Source organism: Musa acuminata, chromosome BXJ3-4, assembly GCF_036884655.1.
Source record: "Musa acuminata AAA Group cultivar baxijiao chromosome BXJ3-4, Cavendish_Baxijiao_AAA, whole genome shotgun sequence".
Lineage (NCBI taxonomy): Eukaryota > Viridiplantae > Streptophyta > Magnoliopsida > Zingiberales > Musaceae > Musa > Musa acuminata.
Window position 1 is genome coordinate 7634790 of NC_088352.1, and position 17254 is coordinate 7652043.

General features: G+C 38.7%; 2 protein-coding genes and 1 pseudogene across 4 annotated transcripts; all 3 read left to right on the top strand.

The window, feature by feature from the left end:
* The first annotated feature begins 1516 nt into the window (after window positions 1-1516).
* On the top strand, window positions 1517-4336 carry LOC135586561 (G2/mitotic-specific cyclin S13-7-like). Its single transcript, XM_065145436.1, has 10 exons — window positions 1517-1609; window positions 2049-2157; window positions 2247-2282; window positions 2384-2438; window positions 2544-2741; window positions 2829-2954; window positions 3039-3287; window positions 3363-3521; window positions 3601-3779; window positions 3862-4336. The coding sequence occupies exons 1-10, from the start codon at window positions 1567-1569 to the stop codon at window positions 4019-4021; spliced, it is 1314 nt and encodes a 437-aa protein (XP_065001508.1). The 5' UTR covers window positions 1517-1566; the 3' UTR covers window positions 4022-4336.
* A 1065-nt stretch (window positions 4337-5401) lies between these two features.
* Window positions 5402-15147, top strand: LOC135636889 (uncharacterized). 3 transcript variants are annotated; one of them, XM_065149017.1, is made up of 10 exons: window positions 5402-5688; window positions 5780-5858; window positions 6617-6942; window positions 8668-8842; window positions 10492-10671; window positions 11517-11597; window positions 11690-11853; window positions 13186-13322; window positions 13901-13949; window positions 14505-14593. In XM_065149017.1, exons 3-9 carry the CDS (start codon window positions 6680-6682, stop codon window positions 13936-13938), a joined length of 1038 nt encoding a protein of 345 aa, XP_065005089.1. In that variant the 5' UTR covers window positions 5402-5688; window positions 5780-5858; window positions 6617-6679; the 3' UTR covers window positions 13939-13949; window positions 14505-14593. The 3 variants fall into 3 exon arrangements, with proteins under 3 accessions (XP_065005089.1, XP_065005087.1, XP_065005088.1); XM_065149015.1 differs by lacking the exon at window positions 13901-13949 and adding an exon at window positions 14705-15147 and having other exon boundaries at window positions 5404-5688; window positions 14505-14620; XM_065149016.1 differs by lacking the exon at window positions 13901-13949 and adding an exon at window positions 14705-15147 and having other exon boundaries at window positions 5405-5688; window positions 6707-6942; window positions 14505-14620.
* On the top strand, window positions 15130-17239 carry LOC103981646 (p-coumarate 3-hydroxylase-like; annotated as a pseudogene).
* Window positions 17240-17254: the final 15 nt, after the last annotated feature.

The following is a 17254-nucleotide window of genomic DNA, read 5'->3' on the forward strand; positions in this document are numbered from 1 at the left end:
GCATTAAATAAAATATATAGAAAAAAAGGGAAATTATTTATCGCTTTTATGTAACACAATCCAAATGTTTTTATATATTCTCCTACTAAAATATTAATTTAAAGAATACATACTCAACTTAATTTTTTTATTAATAAACTAATTTAAAATTAATAAAAATATTATATTTAGACATGCAAACTAATTAATGTATTTATAGGTTTGAGGTTTAAGTAATTTTCCTTAACCCCTTTTTTTAGAAAATTAGCTGAAAATAAATAATTAATTAATATAGCTTGATCTTAAATTGTTCCCATGAGGTGGATCCAAAATTAGTCTTGAAAGGAGCAGTAGGGAATCTTCCAAATATATTTTCTTTGTGCTTTTAAAGGCTTTTAATTATTTTTCTTTTCATAGTACAAAAATGCGAAAAGAAAAAGAAAACAAATTAACTAACTTTATATATAACTAAGTGCATTATTATCCTCAAATATCCGAAGAGTTAAGTGTGGATAATCCAAAGTAATTGGGTGGATATTTCTATGTGCCCTTAGCAATTTGTACTTGGGATCATGCTGTTGTTTCGTGCCGAAACAAAGTTTGTCGCTGTTATGAGAGCGACTGATGTGCATGTATTCATCGTCGATTTTTATTACCATACATTTTTATGAAAATGTTTCTTTATGTCTCCATCGCTTTTTCTTTTCAGGTTTTTTTTTTATTTTTTACGAAGTTAATTGTCGGTGATTTTTTGTCATCAAATGTATTTACCATCTAATTTATGTGGATTCTCACACCAAGATCAACTAATTGGCATAAAGAGTATAATTAAATTAAAAGATTAAATTTTCAGCAAATACAACTTCATAAATCAAGCTCCCAAGGAAGAGAATGTATTTTATAATGATGTATTAACAACTTAGATTAATGATTTACCATATAAAGTGATAAATAATCATGCTAGTTACATGACTGATAAACAATATATTAATATATATATATATATGAATAATATTATTATTATATTATTAAATATAATACTTTAATACGTTCTATTTTTTCTGACTCCATTCAAGTATAAACACATATAGGGATTTTTAAAATTTTAAATTATTTTCTGAAAAATCAACTTATCTTTTTTAAAATAAAAATTTCACGTATTATTTAACATGGATAGAAACTACTCCATGTTAAATAGGTAATTATTTAACATGGATAGAAATTTCAGGTATTATTTAACAAGAAAATAGGTAATTAATTTCTATTTTTTTGTCATCATAGATGGAAACTACTTCCCATAATAAACGAGGGGGTCCTTTAGTCTTTTCCTATGACCAAACCATTGTGCCTCCCACAATTTAGGCGACGTCACCCAACGGCTACTTCTGGAACGACGACGCGCGTCCTCAGCCGTAGGATCTCAGAGATCGGACCGTTGCGTGTTCGAGAGAAGAAACAAATTCGACCGTTGGGAACAATGCCTCCTCTCCTTTTAACCTCGCCGCCCCTTTTCCGACCCGCACCGAAATCTTGGGAAGGAGGGGGAGTCGGAGGCGTCGTAGCAGGGGAGCAGGGGAAGAAGAAGACATGGCTTCGAGACCTCAGGCTGTGGTTTCTCAGCAACAGAGATGTAAAGATGACCACTTCGGAAACCTGTTCTCGATTCTTTTCTTCCCCTTCCTTGTTTTGGTCTGCTGTTCCTTCTTGGTTCGTCGATGTTCTTTCTCCACTCTCGGGATTATACGTGGGTGTCTCGTAAAGATTCCAATTTTCGTTGTTTCGGTTCTTGGTCTTGTCTCGCCCCTGCTTTGGTTTTTGTTCCTTTCGATGCTTTCAGGTCTGTAGATGATTTCCCTGTGCCCCACGTTGCAGTAGTCTTTTGCTGATTTCTGGTCGTTAACATGCGAGAAAGATTTCCCCTTTTTCTTCGTGAGGTTTTCTTCCGAATGACTTGCAGTTACTTGTGTTGGTAGCTTCTTCTTTCTTGATCTCAATGAGTACCGTCCTGTTTCTTGACCACATGCGTATGTGCACTAAACATTTCTTCTGTTTATGGTGCAATTGTTTAGGTGGGGTGGCGCCGGCGGGAAAGCAGAAGAACGTCGCTGTGGCAGACGGGAAGAATCGCCGAGCGCTCGGAGACATTGGTAATCTGGTTACCGTCCGAGCTGTTGAGGGGTGAGAGCAGCAAAGCATTGCCTTCATAGTATAATCATGCGCTTCATCGATTCTTTTGATGACACCTTACCATGTTTTCATCGAATCAGGAAGCCGGAACCCCATATAAATCGCCCCATCACTAGGTAGCTTCAATCGACATTACCCATTCCTTTTGAATCCATCGCTCATCTTCCTTCCCCATATGTTGTAAGAATTATCTTATATCTATGATTTATCTTCTTAGAAGTTTCGGTGCTCAACTTCTGGCCAAAGCACAAGCTGCAGCTGCTGTTAACAAGGTAGAAATGCTTGCTGTTCCCTACTCTCTTAAATCTTCTCTTTGGTCCCAAATTGTACGTGCAAACGAGCAATCTGCTGATGATCATCTGCCATTGCAATTGCAGATACCTGTAGCTATCCCACCCGACGCAGCAGTCGGTAGAGCTGGTAGAAAACCAGCTAAGAAAGTCGCAATAAAAAACAAGGAGGAGAAGATCGTCGCGTTGAGTCCTGCAAAGAATGAGGAACCAAAGCAAACACACAGCAAATCTTCCAGAAAGAAGGTTCCCACACTGACATCCGTGCTCACGGCTCGAAGCAAAGTATATGACCAACTCAAACATCTCTACTGCATACATGCACTTGCTACAATTCACCTGTGCACTATAACTCTGATTGTCTCATCTAAGGTTGCTTGTGGGATCGTTGATAAGCCGAAGGAGTTGGTAGACGACATCGATGCTGCAGATGCCGAGGATCAGTTGGCCGTCGTGGATTACATAGAGGACATCTACAAGTTCTATAGATCTGCTGAGGTATGTGTCTCTCTGCGTTCCTCAAGCCACATAGGAGTCTCTCAGTATCGGTGCTAAAGTTGCTCCTTTCGACTGCTGATGCAGCACGACGGCAGGCCACGCGGCTACATGGATTCCCAGGTGGAGATCAACGCGAAGATGAGAGCAATTCTAGCGGACTGGCTGATAGAAGTGCACCACAAATTCGAGCTGATGCCCGAGACGCTGTACCTTACGTTATACATCATCGATCGGTACCTCTCCATGGACGTGGTCTTGAGGAGAGAATTCCAGCTTGTTGGGGTGTCTGCCATGCTCATCGCCAGCAAGTATGAGGAGATTTGGGCGCCTCAGGTGTGTAAAGCTTGAGCAAGTGTAAGTTACGGTGAGGTCTTCTCCGCTGAACCGGGCAGCATCATCTGGTTGCAGGTCGATGATTTCATCTGCATATCAAACATGGCTTACACCAGAGAGCAGATCCTTGGAATGGAGAAGGGGATCCTGAACAAGCTCGAGTGGAACTTGACGGTCCCGACGTCCTATGTGTTCCTCGTGAGGTTTCTGAAGGCTGCATCATGCGATACCGAGGTAAGACTTCGAGGCGGGGCGACGATGGACATACCCATAGAGACAGTTCATGACGCAGTTTGATGTGATCAAAATGCAGATGGAACACATGGTCTTCTTCTTCTCCGAGTTGGCTATGATGCAGTGCTCGATGGTGACGCACCGGCCGTCAATGGTCGCTGCTTCCGCAGTCTATGCAGCCCGGTGCACCCTAAGGAAGAGCCCTCTCTGGACCGACACACTTGAGCGCCACACAGGGTTCTCGGAGCAGCAACTGCTGTATGTGACTTGTTAAGATTGTGATTATTGATGATGGCTTGCAGGAAAGCTAACTGGGCATGAACTGATGATGATGATGCAGGGAATGCACGGAGATTCTGGTGAACTGTCATGCGGCGGCGCCGGAGAGCAAGTTGAAGGCCGTGTACAAAAAATACTCCGGTGAAAATTTTGGGGGTGTGGCAATATTGCATCCGCCGGCGACCAAATTGGTACAGGAGTTAAAGGCTGCAAGGAAGTGATCGGAAAGTTGCTAATCAGCGTAATTATGGCGTGTTATGTTTGTTTCATGTTCTTCATGAAAGGAAGAGTGTGGGGGGTGAAGCTGAAAGCAGCTGCATGAGGATGGTAGAGTGTGGCTTTCTTGCTCCTCGTGCTCTTTAACCATAGTAGTTTGGGGCACGTTAAAAGCAGCTATGTTATGATTCTACATGTCAAATTATTTGTTTGTCGAGAAAACCCATTGCAGCATCATATTGTGGGGGGAAAAAAAGGAATAAAAAAAAGGAATTTACATGATTCTTTTTTTTATTTTGCAAAGGAAAAAATAACTGTATTTTTTTATTATATTGAAATAAAAAAATAATTTTCTCTTGAATTGCAGGGATGTGATGTGGATTCTGATCATCCTATACCCACTAGGACATTCCATCTTCCTTTCAATATAAGAGATTTTTTTTTATTATATATATATTTTTTTATATTTTCTCATAAAGGGATTAATATTTTTGTCTTTTTAGATAGTGTCCAATATATTTTTTAATCCCATAAATATTATTTTCCTTTCTTTCTTCGTCACCTTCATCCCGTCTTGCTCGACAATCTTTAGTTCAGTGACTTTTCTTTATTGCTCATTATTTCATTTATCAATTTTCTTTTCTCTCTTATGAGAATGATGACGAGGAGGAATGACAAGGAACGGAGGAGGAAGAAGAATCAACAAATGAGAAAGAGAAGAAAAGGATATTTATAGAATTATATTATTGGATAAAATAAAAACAAGAGACCTTTTTGGGGGAAAAAATAGAAAAATTTCAAAAAAATTATTTACATATTTATCAACATGATTAATTATCATTAAAATTTTTAGTTATTTAAATATATATAATTCTAAATTTAAATTAGTTAATATCAATTATACATAATTAAACAAGTTTTTTTAGATATATGTAAATGAAAGAATCTTAATATTGAAGATATATATTTTTTACATACGCCATATCAGAATTTATAATGTATATGCTATTTCCTAACTTTGAAATGTACAAGTAAGATTAATTTTTTAGTAAGATAAACGTGGAGGTTTCCACCAACCAAGTAGATGAACCTATCAATTGCATAACAATATACTAATTAACGAGATATCTCAACAGAGATAAATCTTAATAAAATTCATATATATAAATTAAAATAAAATTAAATATAAAAATAAAAAAGATATATACAAGAAAATATCGTTCCCACGTAGGAAGTCTCAATGATCGCGGACGTGTTCCACAACCGATCCCACAAAATAAGGACAAGATCACACGGTCCATCGCCTCCCTATGTCCAACGTGGCGTTAGCCCACGGTTCGTGATGCGATATCCTTCCGACCGACCACTTCATCCGAATCCGCCCTCCCGACTCTGGACCGCCGAATCGTCGAACCCATCGCCAAGCGCGGAGGAGCGAACGAAGAGGCTCCCAGATCAACGGCTCCGATTAAAGGAACCTCGAGCGGTCTCCGAAGCAGGCCCGATTCGTCGTCCCGTAGTCGCCAGAGGGGTTCCGTTCATGTATGTACGGTCGCGGCCTTGTCTGAAGAGGGCGAGCGAAGCGAAAGCGCTGCTCCGCTGAGTCGATCGTGCAATCCTCCCTTTCTCCAAAACGACCCCTTTTGATCTCCCCATCAGTCCCAGTCGATCGGTTCGTTTCAGATCGAAGAATCAAACTCGTTCCTCTTTTTTTTTATTCGACATGATTCAAGTTTGAAGTTGAAGTCTGCCCATTCAATTAGGGTTTGTCTTCACGCGCTGCCCGCTGCCGTCGCCGCCTATCCATCGGCTGTCCGTCGATCGCCGCCGACTTCTTTGCGGGTACACTTCCTTCTCTCCTCCTCCTGATCCTATTCTTCCTCCACCACCTCCTATTCTTCCTTCCTCGTCCAGCATGGCAGTTTCATGTTAGAGAAGCTGCAAAAAAATATCAAACGAAAAAAAAATGGTGTGGCAACTAGTTGATTATGTATTTGCCATTTAGCTGTACTAAGATTGGTATCTGCAAATTCTAAGTTTGTCATAACTTTTCTCACTTGTTCGCACAAATAGTTCTGCGGTCTCCCTCTTCTTGTCTTAACAATTGGACTTTAAATTAACTAATCTGTCGTTTAATTGAACTTAATGGTCCACTTTGGACATGATTCTAAGTTTGTCATAACTTTCTTACTGTCTTCAGACAAATTATTCTAAGTTTCTCTTCCTCTCTTAACAATTGGAATTTGAACTGACTAATCTGTCCTTTGAAGGAACTTAATGGTCCTCTTTGGACATGTCCAAGTATCCTTAAATGATCTTTTTGGTCATACTCCCAACTGGTGCTATCTTCAGCTAACAATGAAGGCGGTCATACAGGAAGAAACGCATTGACTTTTATGAAAAGAAAAAAAGATCATTACATATTGTGAAATGTACAAGTGGAATCATTTTCTTCTTCTTTTGCTTCATTTGATGACATGAAACATATTGTCTGTTTCTGACAGATTCTTACGAGTATATCAATGCAGTGTCGCTTGAATGATCATTGTAGACTATAACCAAGAATTTTCTACTTATAATTTGGCCTGTTTGATTTTCAGGTAGCTCACAATTCTGCTTTTATTCTGAAGTGCATCAAGCTGTCACTCACTGCTCTTGATATAATGCTGACTCAGAACATTTTCTCTAAGTGTGTGCGGTGGACTAGTTACTTCTCCTTGGCATTTGCCCCGTTTTCCACTTTGACATCCAGTTCAAAAGTGTCAAGCGTAGAGGAGCCTTTGGGTTTTGACACCATGCCAAGATTAAGTGTTGTAGGCAGACTTCAACATTGCACTTCCAGTTCTTCCAGGTCCAGAATTGATGAAGCGACAATGGGCAAGTGCCTAAGTGAAGGAAGAGAATGCAGCTTATCTGAACATTGCAAGTAAGCCAAAGTTTATAATTGACAATGAAGCAGATTGAATGTTTTTTCATCCTGCTGCTGTTTACTAAATATTTTTGTTTTGATTTTGCATGTTGTGAAGGTTGTATTTTCTTTTTCCCTTATTATTTTCTTGTTTTTTTTTTGTAGTTTGTTTTACCAACTTTTATTTTTATCTCTCTTCACTTCTTTTCCCTTCAACCCACCACAAAGATTTCTGAATTTGGTGCATGCTTCAAAATTTAACATTGGGTATAGCATAGCATTCAGTATGCGCTTAACAGTGATATGTGCCTGTGTCACTTGACCATACTGTGTATTGTTAGGTCTAGGTCGACCACGATGTACTACCTAGTATCTACTACTTAGCTTGTGTTGTGTGATATGATATTATATCTAAATCAGTTAAGTATAGTTTGCTAGTTACAATGTACTGCTCTTAGCTTTATTTGTGTATTTATGTAATATAGGTGCCCCAAGAAAGAGTTGTATATGGTTTAGTTGAATTTAAAAAAGCTATGATGTAGTTTCTGCAACTTTATCATTGTAGGTTTTAGAAAAGAATTGTGTATTTTAGAAAAGCATATGTAGTGGTTATATTGATGCGATAACACACACACATATCACTACTCTTAGGACTAAAGGAGTATTTGTCAAGTTTTTTATGACCATAGGTGTATATCAGGGATCTACTTTGTGTCTTTCTTTTTACTTAGTTATGAATGAACTTTGGTGTGTGTTATTGCTGTGTTAGAATCTCATGGTCGTGATAGAATCTCATGGTGTGTTATTGTTGGAGATAACATTTTGGTTGGTGAAAATTTTGTTGAGATTAATTGTAAAATAAACAATGAAGGAGAATACTGAAAAGTGAAGTATTTAGATCAAATAAAGGACTAAAACTGAATTTACTTAGTGTAATTTTTGTGATAACAAGAGAATAATTGAGGATATAGTTATGATGGATATATAAGACTAGTAAACTATCTTGGATCTGTTATTCAGCAGAAAAGGGAGATTAATGAAGACATTATTGATTAAAGAAAGGTGTTCCAATTATCTTGTCATTGGTCAAGATTATTCTGTCAGAAAATTATTGTAAATGGCTCACATATCCCTAGGGTGGACCACCATGAAGAAAGGTTTTTTGACCCCACTAACTGCTAAAGTTTGGTATGATTTTTGTATCAAATCCTTTGTTAAGGACCTAAGGTGTTAAAGGACTATCTTCTATTAGACATTGTCCAGTATTTTTGTGCAGCTAATCCATAGAATTAACCAGTAAAACTTCATAAATATCATGTAGACTGACGAATCAAGACAGTCAAGTACTTTGCATATTTTTCATATAAAGCACAATTGGAAATGGCCATTTGACTAAACTAGTATGAAAAGAAAGTTTTGATTGATTGAACTCCAAATCTATAATAATCATTGTATTTTAAGATACATTCAGATATGTCCATTTTCGTTCCTTCTTTTAATGGGTCAATATGATCAGACTTTTGTTCTTCATGATCTCAGAGTATTTTATTGACCATTAAATGAATAAAATGTAATGTCATAGTATTCACCTTGAGCTGCTCATTTGCATCACTTTTGTCAATGTATTCTGCAATTGCTCTCTGCTGATATATTTTAAAATGTTTTTCTTGTCTGATTTCTTCGCTTCATTATTATTCTCCATGACGGTTACTACTGAAATCAGTCTTTTGTTTTTCATTTCAGTGAAGAACATGGTTCGAGAAGACAACCAAGGGATATGTTTTCTAGAAACCCATTAATCTGGAAAAGTATTGGTCAGAACCGGATGATATGTAGTGTCTCTGATCCATGGCATCTACAAAATCATCGATATAAGTCGTCTTGCAATGACATGGAAATAGGTGGTCTAGCGGGCAAGGTGCTAAAAGTGATAGGTTTTGCTTTTTTCTAAGACTAGAAAGCTTGATGTCTTTTGCTTCTTGTTTGATGCTTTGCTTGGTTGCACAATATTGACAAAAATTATAAATTATGTCCATATGAACTGTGCCATGCATTATACTTTTTAAGCTTTTGAAACTACTTATATTGCACCTAAATTCATATTTTGCTGTTAAAGTGAAAAAACTTTGTCCTTTTTGAATTATTAAAGGTTGGTATTGTTTTATTGTGGAATGAATCTGTGATGTTAATAGTGGTGCCAGTTGTAAAAACTGTTGTTCCTTACATGTTTGTTACATAGTAAATGAAACCTTCAGTTTAAGGTTCTCTAAATTTATGCAGTTTGAACTATTTGCAAACTTAAAGAACTGCCATTATAATGTAAGATTGTATGGTATTTATGTAATTTTGCTGAAAGTGTTGTTCATCTAGGTAGAGCTGCTTTTCTTCAAGCTTCTTGATGTACATGTTATTGAGAAATTATGCCCTAAAATTTGTTTGTGCCCTAAATAGAACACTGTACTGCATGGTAATGTGTGATGGAACATTTTTTTTAATGAAGTTAGAAGTTTCTCAAAGATGTATATTGTACAGTTTCATAAGTTTATCTACATATTCTCAAGTCTTGGTTAATGATGAAATTGAAGATTTTTTTTAAGGTACCGTTGCATGATTAGTAACATGCTGAAATGTTACTAATCTTCTCCTAGGCTAGCATCATATGAACTTGCCTTTGACATGACATGGGCTATGCACATGTCCCAACTTGCATTGACAAGTACCATATGCAAAAGCTGGATTTCTTGGCATGTGCATAACATAGATGACATAAAGAATTATTTCTAAAGGTTATTGTAATAAGCAACTCAATTAGATTAAAAAAATAAAAAGTTCTGTTTAAATAGAATGGTGATCTTAGAGCAGGGTAATATGGATATATAGTTTACATGTTGTCAAATAGTGGTTAGACATTACCTAATGCAATTTCCAGTTCTAAGAAACTCCAACTTAGCCAGACGTGAAGTACCATCTAAATATATGCAAGTATCCATTCTAAATCATTCAACAGTTGCTTATATTTTCTTAACAATTCAATTAAAGCAGAAGCAAAAGAAATGGTAGAATGAAGAAATGGTAGAAATAATAACTTGTCCTGGTCTGTTGCAATCTCTGCTAGCTATTTTTGCATTAACCACTGGATGATTATCTCTGGATGCATATCCATCTGTTTATGTCCTCTCCAGAACTGTCATTTATGCTAGTGGAGGATCAAAAGCTTCTGTTCATTTAACCATCCTCAAAATCAATGGAACTACACAATCAACTAATTGTTTGGAGCTAAATGATGTCTTAAGTCACCTTTGCCATTTATGTTCAATGTTTACAATTACGAGGCCTGTCTTAATAACCATCGGATTGGTATTTACTTGTCAGAACAGGAATGAGTTTCATAAACAACCAAATTTGTTTTAAAATTATTTGGTATAATTTAAGATTTATTAATTTTAATTAGATGCCTCTTGATAGTTTTCACTAAGTAGCTCTGAAAATCTGATGTGTTAGTTTCATGCTGATGATCATTCATTATCCTTGTCCATTAGGTGAAACTAACAATTAACATGTTTGCAGTTCTTCAGAAGTATGCCAAGATTTGTGAAGATTGTAGAAGTTGGGCCTAGAGATGGTCTACAAAATGAGAAGCTTACTATACCTACAACTGTAAAGGTTGAATTGATACACAAGCTGGTTTCCTCTGGATTATCTGTTATTGAAGCGACAAGTTTTGTCTCTCCAAAATGGGTACCTCAGGTACATTTTGCATTATCATCCCATCATTAAAGGGTCCACCTTTCCATAGGTTAAAATTTTAGTTTAATTTCTCCCAATATTTAAGAGCTTAAGAACATGAATGAAGATTTCATAATGGAATCCATAGTCCTCTGTGCTTGGTGGTACAGTTCATTCATATCACATGAAAGTACGGACTCTTCCACAACTAGAAGAAAATAGAGCGCTTATGTTATGAGTGATTCTGGTTCCCTTCACTCAGGGTTAATGGAAAAGGAAGTTCATCACACTTAATACTTTTCAAGTCAAATGTCTCAAATCTGAAGAACTTGAGTGATTATTCCTTGAGCAGGAATCTTGATCATATTGTAGCATGGGGGTCATCTTGGAAGAAAAGCAAAATGATAAGATTAGTTGACGGTAACTGGAAAATGTTCTTTCAGTGCCTTGACTGCTTGGTATCTTATATAGATAAATTTGTATGTATTGATTCACATTATTAATACTGAGGGTTGCAAGTCTATTTCTTGTTTGGTAGATACTATAAACACTCCTGAAATCATTTATGAATTTACCTCCAAACATCACTTGTGGTTAGGTTATGGTGAAGTTTACTTCGCTTATTCAAGGAATTGCTTACCAAAATTATGTAGTAGAACATATTCTATAATCCCTAAAATTACTAATAACGCTGCAATGTTAATACTTTGAGCTCACACAAGACCAGTAAAGAATGAATTCTTAATTAGCATGTGATCATTTATTGAATTGTTTAATATTGTAAAGCTCAAAGTGTATGTATCACTTGAAAACCAATTTATAAATGTAATTCTTGTATAGTTGTTAATTGAGGTATTTATCTACAGCTAGCAGATGCAAAGGATGTCATGCAAGCAATTCCTCCATTAGATGGTGTCAAATTTCCTGTGTTAACTCCCAATCTCAAAGTAAGTTTCAAATTTCATGTCTGAACCTACCATATGGAGTAGCATCGTGTTTATCAGAGGAAGAACTGTATAGTTACAATTGAAATGTTCAGGGTTTTGAAGCAGCTATTGCAGCCGGTGCAAAGGAAGTTGCTGTATTTGCATCAGCTTCTGAGTCCTTTTCTAAGTCCAACATCAATTGCAGCATTGAAGAGAGTCTCAATCGTTATCGTGAAGTTGTTTCTGCTGCAAAAGAACTTGCAATTCCTGTTCGTGGGTCAGATCTTCCTACTAATTTTCGATAGCATTTGGTGATGTGCCTAATCATATCAGTTTTTAGCTTATTCTCTGAAAGTTTTGCAATATTCAGTTGAATTACCTTTCTAAGAAGTTATTTGCCTTCTTTTTGCTTTCAGCCGAATGGCCTGCAGCCCAGTCAACTTGCATTTGATTGACAGTGAAACAAAGATACAAGAAAACATCCCCAAGAGAATAATAAACATAAAATGATAAAAGGAACATAAAACAAGATGGGGAGAGAGCAGGTGAGAGGTTAACTTTTGAAAAGAGCGATGATTTGACAATAAGGAGGGCTTCCGTGGTAACATAAAAAAGGATGGGAAGATGCATGAGGCTCCCACGTATGTGGGGTTTGAAAGATCGATGTATACATCATTGCCTGTACAAGGAAAAAGATTGTTTCTGTGATTTGAATGTTGGTTACTTAGATTGCTGAAGAGGAACATCATGTGACCTGGGCCCATCCTCTGGTTTCCATAGTAACAATAGGGGTGTTGGAATGATAATCCTTGAACTTCTCCTAGAGAGCCTGACACACGTATCTCACAGGAGCTAAGAACTCCAGAATAATCCTGGAGTTTGATAATAATGGTATTTTTTACACTATACCATGAGGTGCCATCCACCATATTTGTTGTTACATAAGTTAGATATATGTTGATATTTAACCATTCATAGGATAGGAGAGCAATCACTTATTTCCCTGACTTGCAATTTGTTGGGATTAGTTTTACCCTAGTCCCTAGTTCGTGAATGGTCATTAGCTAGGGCACTTTTAGAGGATGATTTCTTTCATTTTAATCTTATGTATGTATAGACAGTGCCTTTGCTTCAATGAACCTGCTTCTTATAACAGGTTTTAGTTAGTCGAAACTTTTCATGTTACACTTTTCTTATTGGATAGTGGCTGTCCTTGAGTCATTGTCACTGATTTCTTTTTATGTGAGAGTAGCTGCCCATGGAGCAAAATGGCAGGAAGTGATCCATGTAGCTAATTGGGCAGGGGTAGTTGCTTTGCAATTATATTAAAGTCAAGGCTCACCCTTAATATTTCTATTCCTGAATGCTAACTTCAAACTGGGATTCTCAGATTCTTGTCATTGTGCTATGGCATCTCATTCATTAAAATAAATGCACCTGCAATGCAGTATTTGGTGGCATTTGTACTATTGTGATACATAGTCATCTCATTCATTAGTGTTCCTATTAACAACTTTATACAACTTAAATTTAGATGATTTGGTGGCATGTCCAGCATTGTTATTTGGTATGATACATCTGATCTGACACTAGCAATTGTAATTGATAGGTATGTGTCCTGTGTTGTGGGTTGTCCTGTAGAAGGAGCAGTGCCTCCAGAACAGGTGGCATACGTGGCTAAAGAACTCTATGAGATGGGCTGTTATGAGATTTCACTTGGTGATACCATTGGAGTTGGTACTCCAGGTAAGCTTTGCTCACTTTATCACATATGAAGTTAGTAAAATGTAATAAACACATAAGAATCTATAAACCTAAGAAGAAATTTGTACTTCATTTCATTGTTTGCAATACCAACCTGTACCACTCAGTACGGGCAGTACGTACCGGTCTGATAGAGGACCGGTACGCGGACCGCCCTCTACTAGGCGATACCATAACATGACCCCGTATCAGGCAATACGGGGTTTGTATCAGGTGGTAACGGTCAAAATTCGACCAGTACTGATCAAGAGCTGAGATCGCCCTATTTCAAACGATCAAATTGATCGTTTGAACCAGAGGAAAGGGTTTTTCCTCTCCCCTCTTTCAACTCATATTACTCTTTCAATCTCTTCGGCTCTCTCAAACTCATTCTCATTCACATCTAACAATTCAAATCATTCTTTGTAGAGAATTCAATATTAATGGAATGACAGTTTACTCCTCAAAGTAAAAAAAAGGATGTGTCATTATTTTTTCTTAATTTAGATTATTTTTGCTAAAATTATACTAAAATTATATTTATTTCTAACTTAAAAATCTTAATCTATTTTTTTTTTCAGGTATTTTTGGAGTCGGTATGTATCGTACCGACCATTGATTGGTACATCGGTACGGATCGAAATTATAAACCTTGTGTTCATTCCTTTTTGGCTTTCTCAGAACTATATTAACAACTTTTCATCAAAAGAATTAGTTAAACTATTAAGTTCATGCCCTCAGAACCATGTGATTTTGTTGAGCTTACATGTTCTAAATGTAGTTGGCACTTTGTTGTAACAACAAAATCTAAGAAAGACTTGCACGGCAAGCTAATACATGTTAAATAATTACTAAATCTCAACTAGTTTGGTCAGCTTAGTTAAATTTGCTGGTAGGATGTCAACAGAAGAGTATGTTAACCAAGATCACTCTCTGGCAAGAGGACCTTAAGCCACTCCATAGTTAGAGCCATGTTTGTGGCTTCAGCCATCAGCTTTTAGGCCCTTGTAAAATCATCATAATCTATATTTGGCAGTCTCAAGTATTGCTTGGGTTTTTTCTCTTTTTCTTTTTTTGTAAGACAGAAGTGTCAAACTCTTTATAAATCCTATTGACATGGTTTCTTCTATTACAAAAACCGTTATAGTAAAATGCTAATCTGACATTATTTCTTTTTCACTGTAGGCACTGTGATTCCAATGCTTGAAGCTGCAATGTCTCTTATTCCAATAGACAAGCTTGCCGTCCATTTTCATGATACCTATGGCCAGTCACTCTCAAATATTTTGGTCGCCCTCCAAGTAAACAAATTTCTTCAATCTGTGTTAAACACAAGTCATACTTTTAGTTCAATTTTCATCCAACTTCATTGCTACGACTTCCAGATGGGAATCAGTGTCATCGACTCATCTGTGGCTGGCCTGGGTGGATGCCCCTACGCAAAGGGAGCTTCTGGGAATGTTGCTACTGAAGATGTAGTGTACATGCTTAATGGCCTAGGCACAAAAACAAATGTGGATTTGGGTAGGCTCATGGCTGCTGGGGACTACATTTGCAAACACTTGGGGCGTCAGTCCGGATCGAAAACTGCCATTGCATTGAGCCGAGCTACTGCATATGCCTCTAAGTTGTAGCTATGTTATGTTATCCACCGTCGATTGTCCCTCGTAAGTGGTTTTAGTTGAGATAATTGATCTGTGTTCCTAAAAGGAATGAAATAAATGGTTGTGAACACCGATGAAATAAATGTAAGTTCACATTGCCATAATGGACTTATATGCGAAATGTAATAAAAATGTGCGATACCGATATGGGCGCTTGGTCTTTTCTTCTTTGTGTTTTACACTACAAGGGTATGCTTAACAACTGCAAGAACAGCATTATGTGTGGAAATTGATGATTTACCGCGAAGTGTGCAGTACTGCTCAATACAGGTTTAGCACGGATGGAATTCATCGATTGATACATGGATTAAGGTTAATCTTACAGTATAACCGAGCATAACTGTTGCAGGGTTTGTATGGTTAAGTATAGGACTTATGTCGCCTGGCATGCTTAGTACACCTACTTGGTCTTGTACTGATATTATATTGATCCAAGCTTTGATTGGTAGACTGCTAGTGCGCAAAATTAGGTATTGAGCTGATATTGTTTTGATCCAAGCCTTGATTGGTAGACTGCAAGTGCACGAAATTATGGATCTTTATTTATTTGCATGCCCTAATTTTTCTTGTTGATCCAACTGCAGACGAGATAAGACCATCATTGACTTCATCTATTTCTTCCTCCATCCCCCTCCATTGACTTCCCAATCCAAAATGATCCTGCAAACACAACGTCAACGACCCATTACCCTTCTCTCTCTCTCTCCGCTCTCTGTATATATACATACCCATGAGCTGATGAAGGATTCTTGTTCCGCTTCTGCTTTCTCCATGGCCTGTTGTCGGCAACCTGTACGACATCAAGCCGGTGCGCGTCCGGTGCTTCGCGGAGTGGGCGGAGGCGTACGGGCCCATCGTGTCGGTGTGGTTCGGCACCACCCTTAACGTGGTGGTATCCAGGTCGGAGCTGGCGCGGGAGGTGCTCAGGGAGAAGGACCAGCAGCTGGTGGATCGCGCCCGGTCCCGCTCGGCCACCCGCTTCAGCCGCGACGGCACCGACCTCATCTGGGCCGACTACGGCCCCCACTACGTTAAGGTGCTCAAGCTCTGCAACCTGGAGCTCTTCTCCTCCAAGCGCCTCGACTCCCTCCGCCCCATCAGGGAGGACGAGGTAATCGCCATGGTGGAGTCCATCTTCAAGGAATGCAGCCACCCTGGTAAATGAGCTGATCATGAGCCATTTGATGCATGGAATTCTACATCAAGACAGTAATCGTGTCCATCTAATGCAGTAAGCGATCAATGAAAACTCTGATTGCTTTGTTAGAGAATATCTTAGTTAATACAGCGTTTTGAGTTCGTCTACGCAGACAAGACCGGCAAGAGCTTGGTACTCTTGGATCATCTTGCAGCAGTCGCATTCAACACGATGACAAGGCTCGTCTTCGGGAAGAGGTTTGTGAGACCAGATGGGGAAGCTCAGGGACACTTCGTCGACGCACTTATGATGCTGAAGGACCAGTATGACCTCAGTGAGGACACCATCATCGGAATTCTCTGGGTTGAGCTGCTACCCTCTGTTATCATGCAAACGTTGTTTTCAGTAGTTCAGGGATCAAATCGTCTGTCATTTGATGAACAGGACATGATCACAGCAGGAGTGGAATGGGCCATGGCGGAGATCGTGAGGAACCCAGGAGTGCAGCAGAGAATCCAGGATGAACTGGATCGAGTCATAGGACACGAACGCATCATCAACGAAGCCGACTTCTCCAGCCTCCCTTACTTGGAGTGCGTCGTCAAGGAATCCCTGCGGCTTCACCCCCCGACCCCTCTCATGCTCCCCCACAAGGCCAAGATCGCCGGCTACGACATCCCCAGGAGCGCCACCGTGATAGTCAACATCTGGGCTATCGCGCGCGATCCGAAGACATGGGAGCAGCCTACGGAGTTCCGGTCGGATCGGTTCCTGGAGGAGGATATCTACGTGAAGGGCCATGATTTCCGGGTGCTGCTGTTTGGCGCCGGCCGCCGGACGTGCCCCGGTGCGCAGCTGGGCTTTCACTTGGCAACCTCCTGCACCACTTCAGGTGGTCGCTGTCGGACGGCGAGGAGCCGGTCGAAGTTGACATGTCGGAAATCCCCGGGCTGGTCACCTTCATGCGTACGCCACTGCGTGCCGTGGCCGCGACGAGGCTGCCACTGCATTTGTATCGGCGTAGCACTTCGTTCCTTTGGGATGTCCGTAAGCTTCCGTTCAATCCATCCGATCACCAAAATAATTTCTCTAAATATCATAAAAATATATTTATATGAATAAATATGCATTTA

What these genes read in the sequence shown, in the direction of transcription:
- LOC135636889 (XM_065149015.1), top strand. Translation starts at nt 6,680, where the DNA reads ATGCTGACTCAGAACATTTTCTCTAAGTGTGTGCGGTGGACTAGTTAC. An exon ending in AGCTTATCTGAACATTGCAA is followed by an intron (nt 6,943 to 8,667) that starts GTAAGCCAAAGT and finishes TTTTCATTTCAG; the next exon opens with TGAAGAACATGGTTCGAGAA. An exon ending in CATTGGAGTTGGTACTCCAG is followed by an intron (nt 13,323 to 14,504) that starts GTAAGCTTTGCT and finishes TTTTCACTGTAG; the next exon opens with GCACTGTGATTCCAATGCTT.
- LOC135586561 (XM_065145436.1), top strand. Translation starts at nt 1,567, where the DNA reads ATGGCTTCGAGACCTCAGGCTGTGGTTTCTCAGCAACAGAGAT. An exon ending in ATAAATCGCCCCATCACTAG is followed by an intron (nt 2,283 to 2,383) that starts GTAGCTTCAATC and finishes TTATCTTCTTAG; the next exon opens with AAGTTTCGGTGCTCAACTTC. An exon ending in AGGAGATTTGGGCGCCTCAG is followed by an intron (nt 3,288 to 3,362) that starts GTGTGTAAAGCT and finishes ATCTGGTTGCAG; the next exon opens with GTCGATGATTTCATCTGCAT.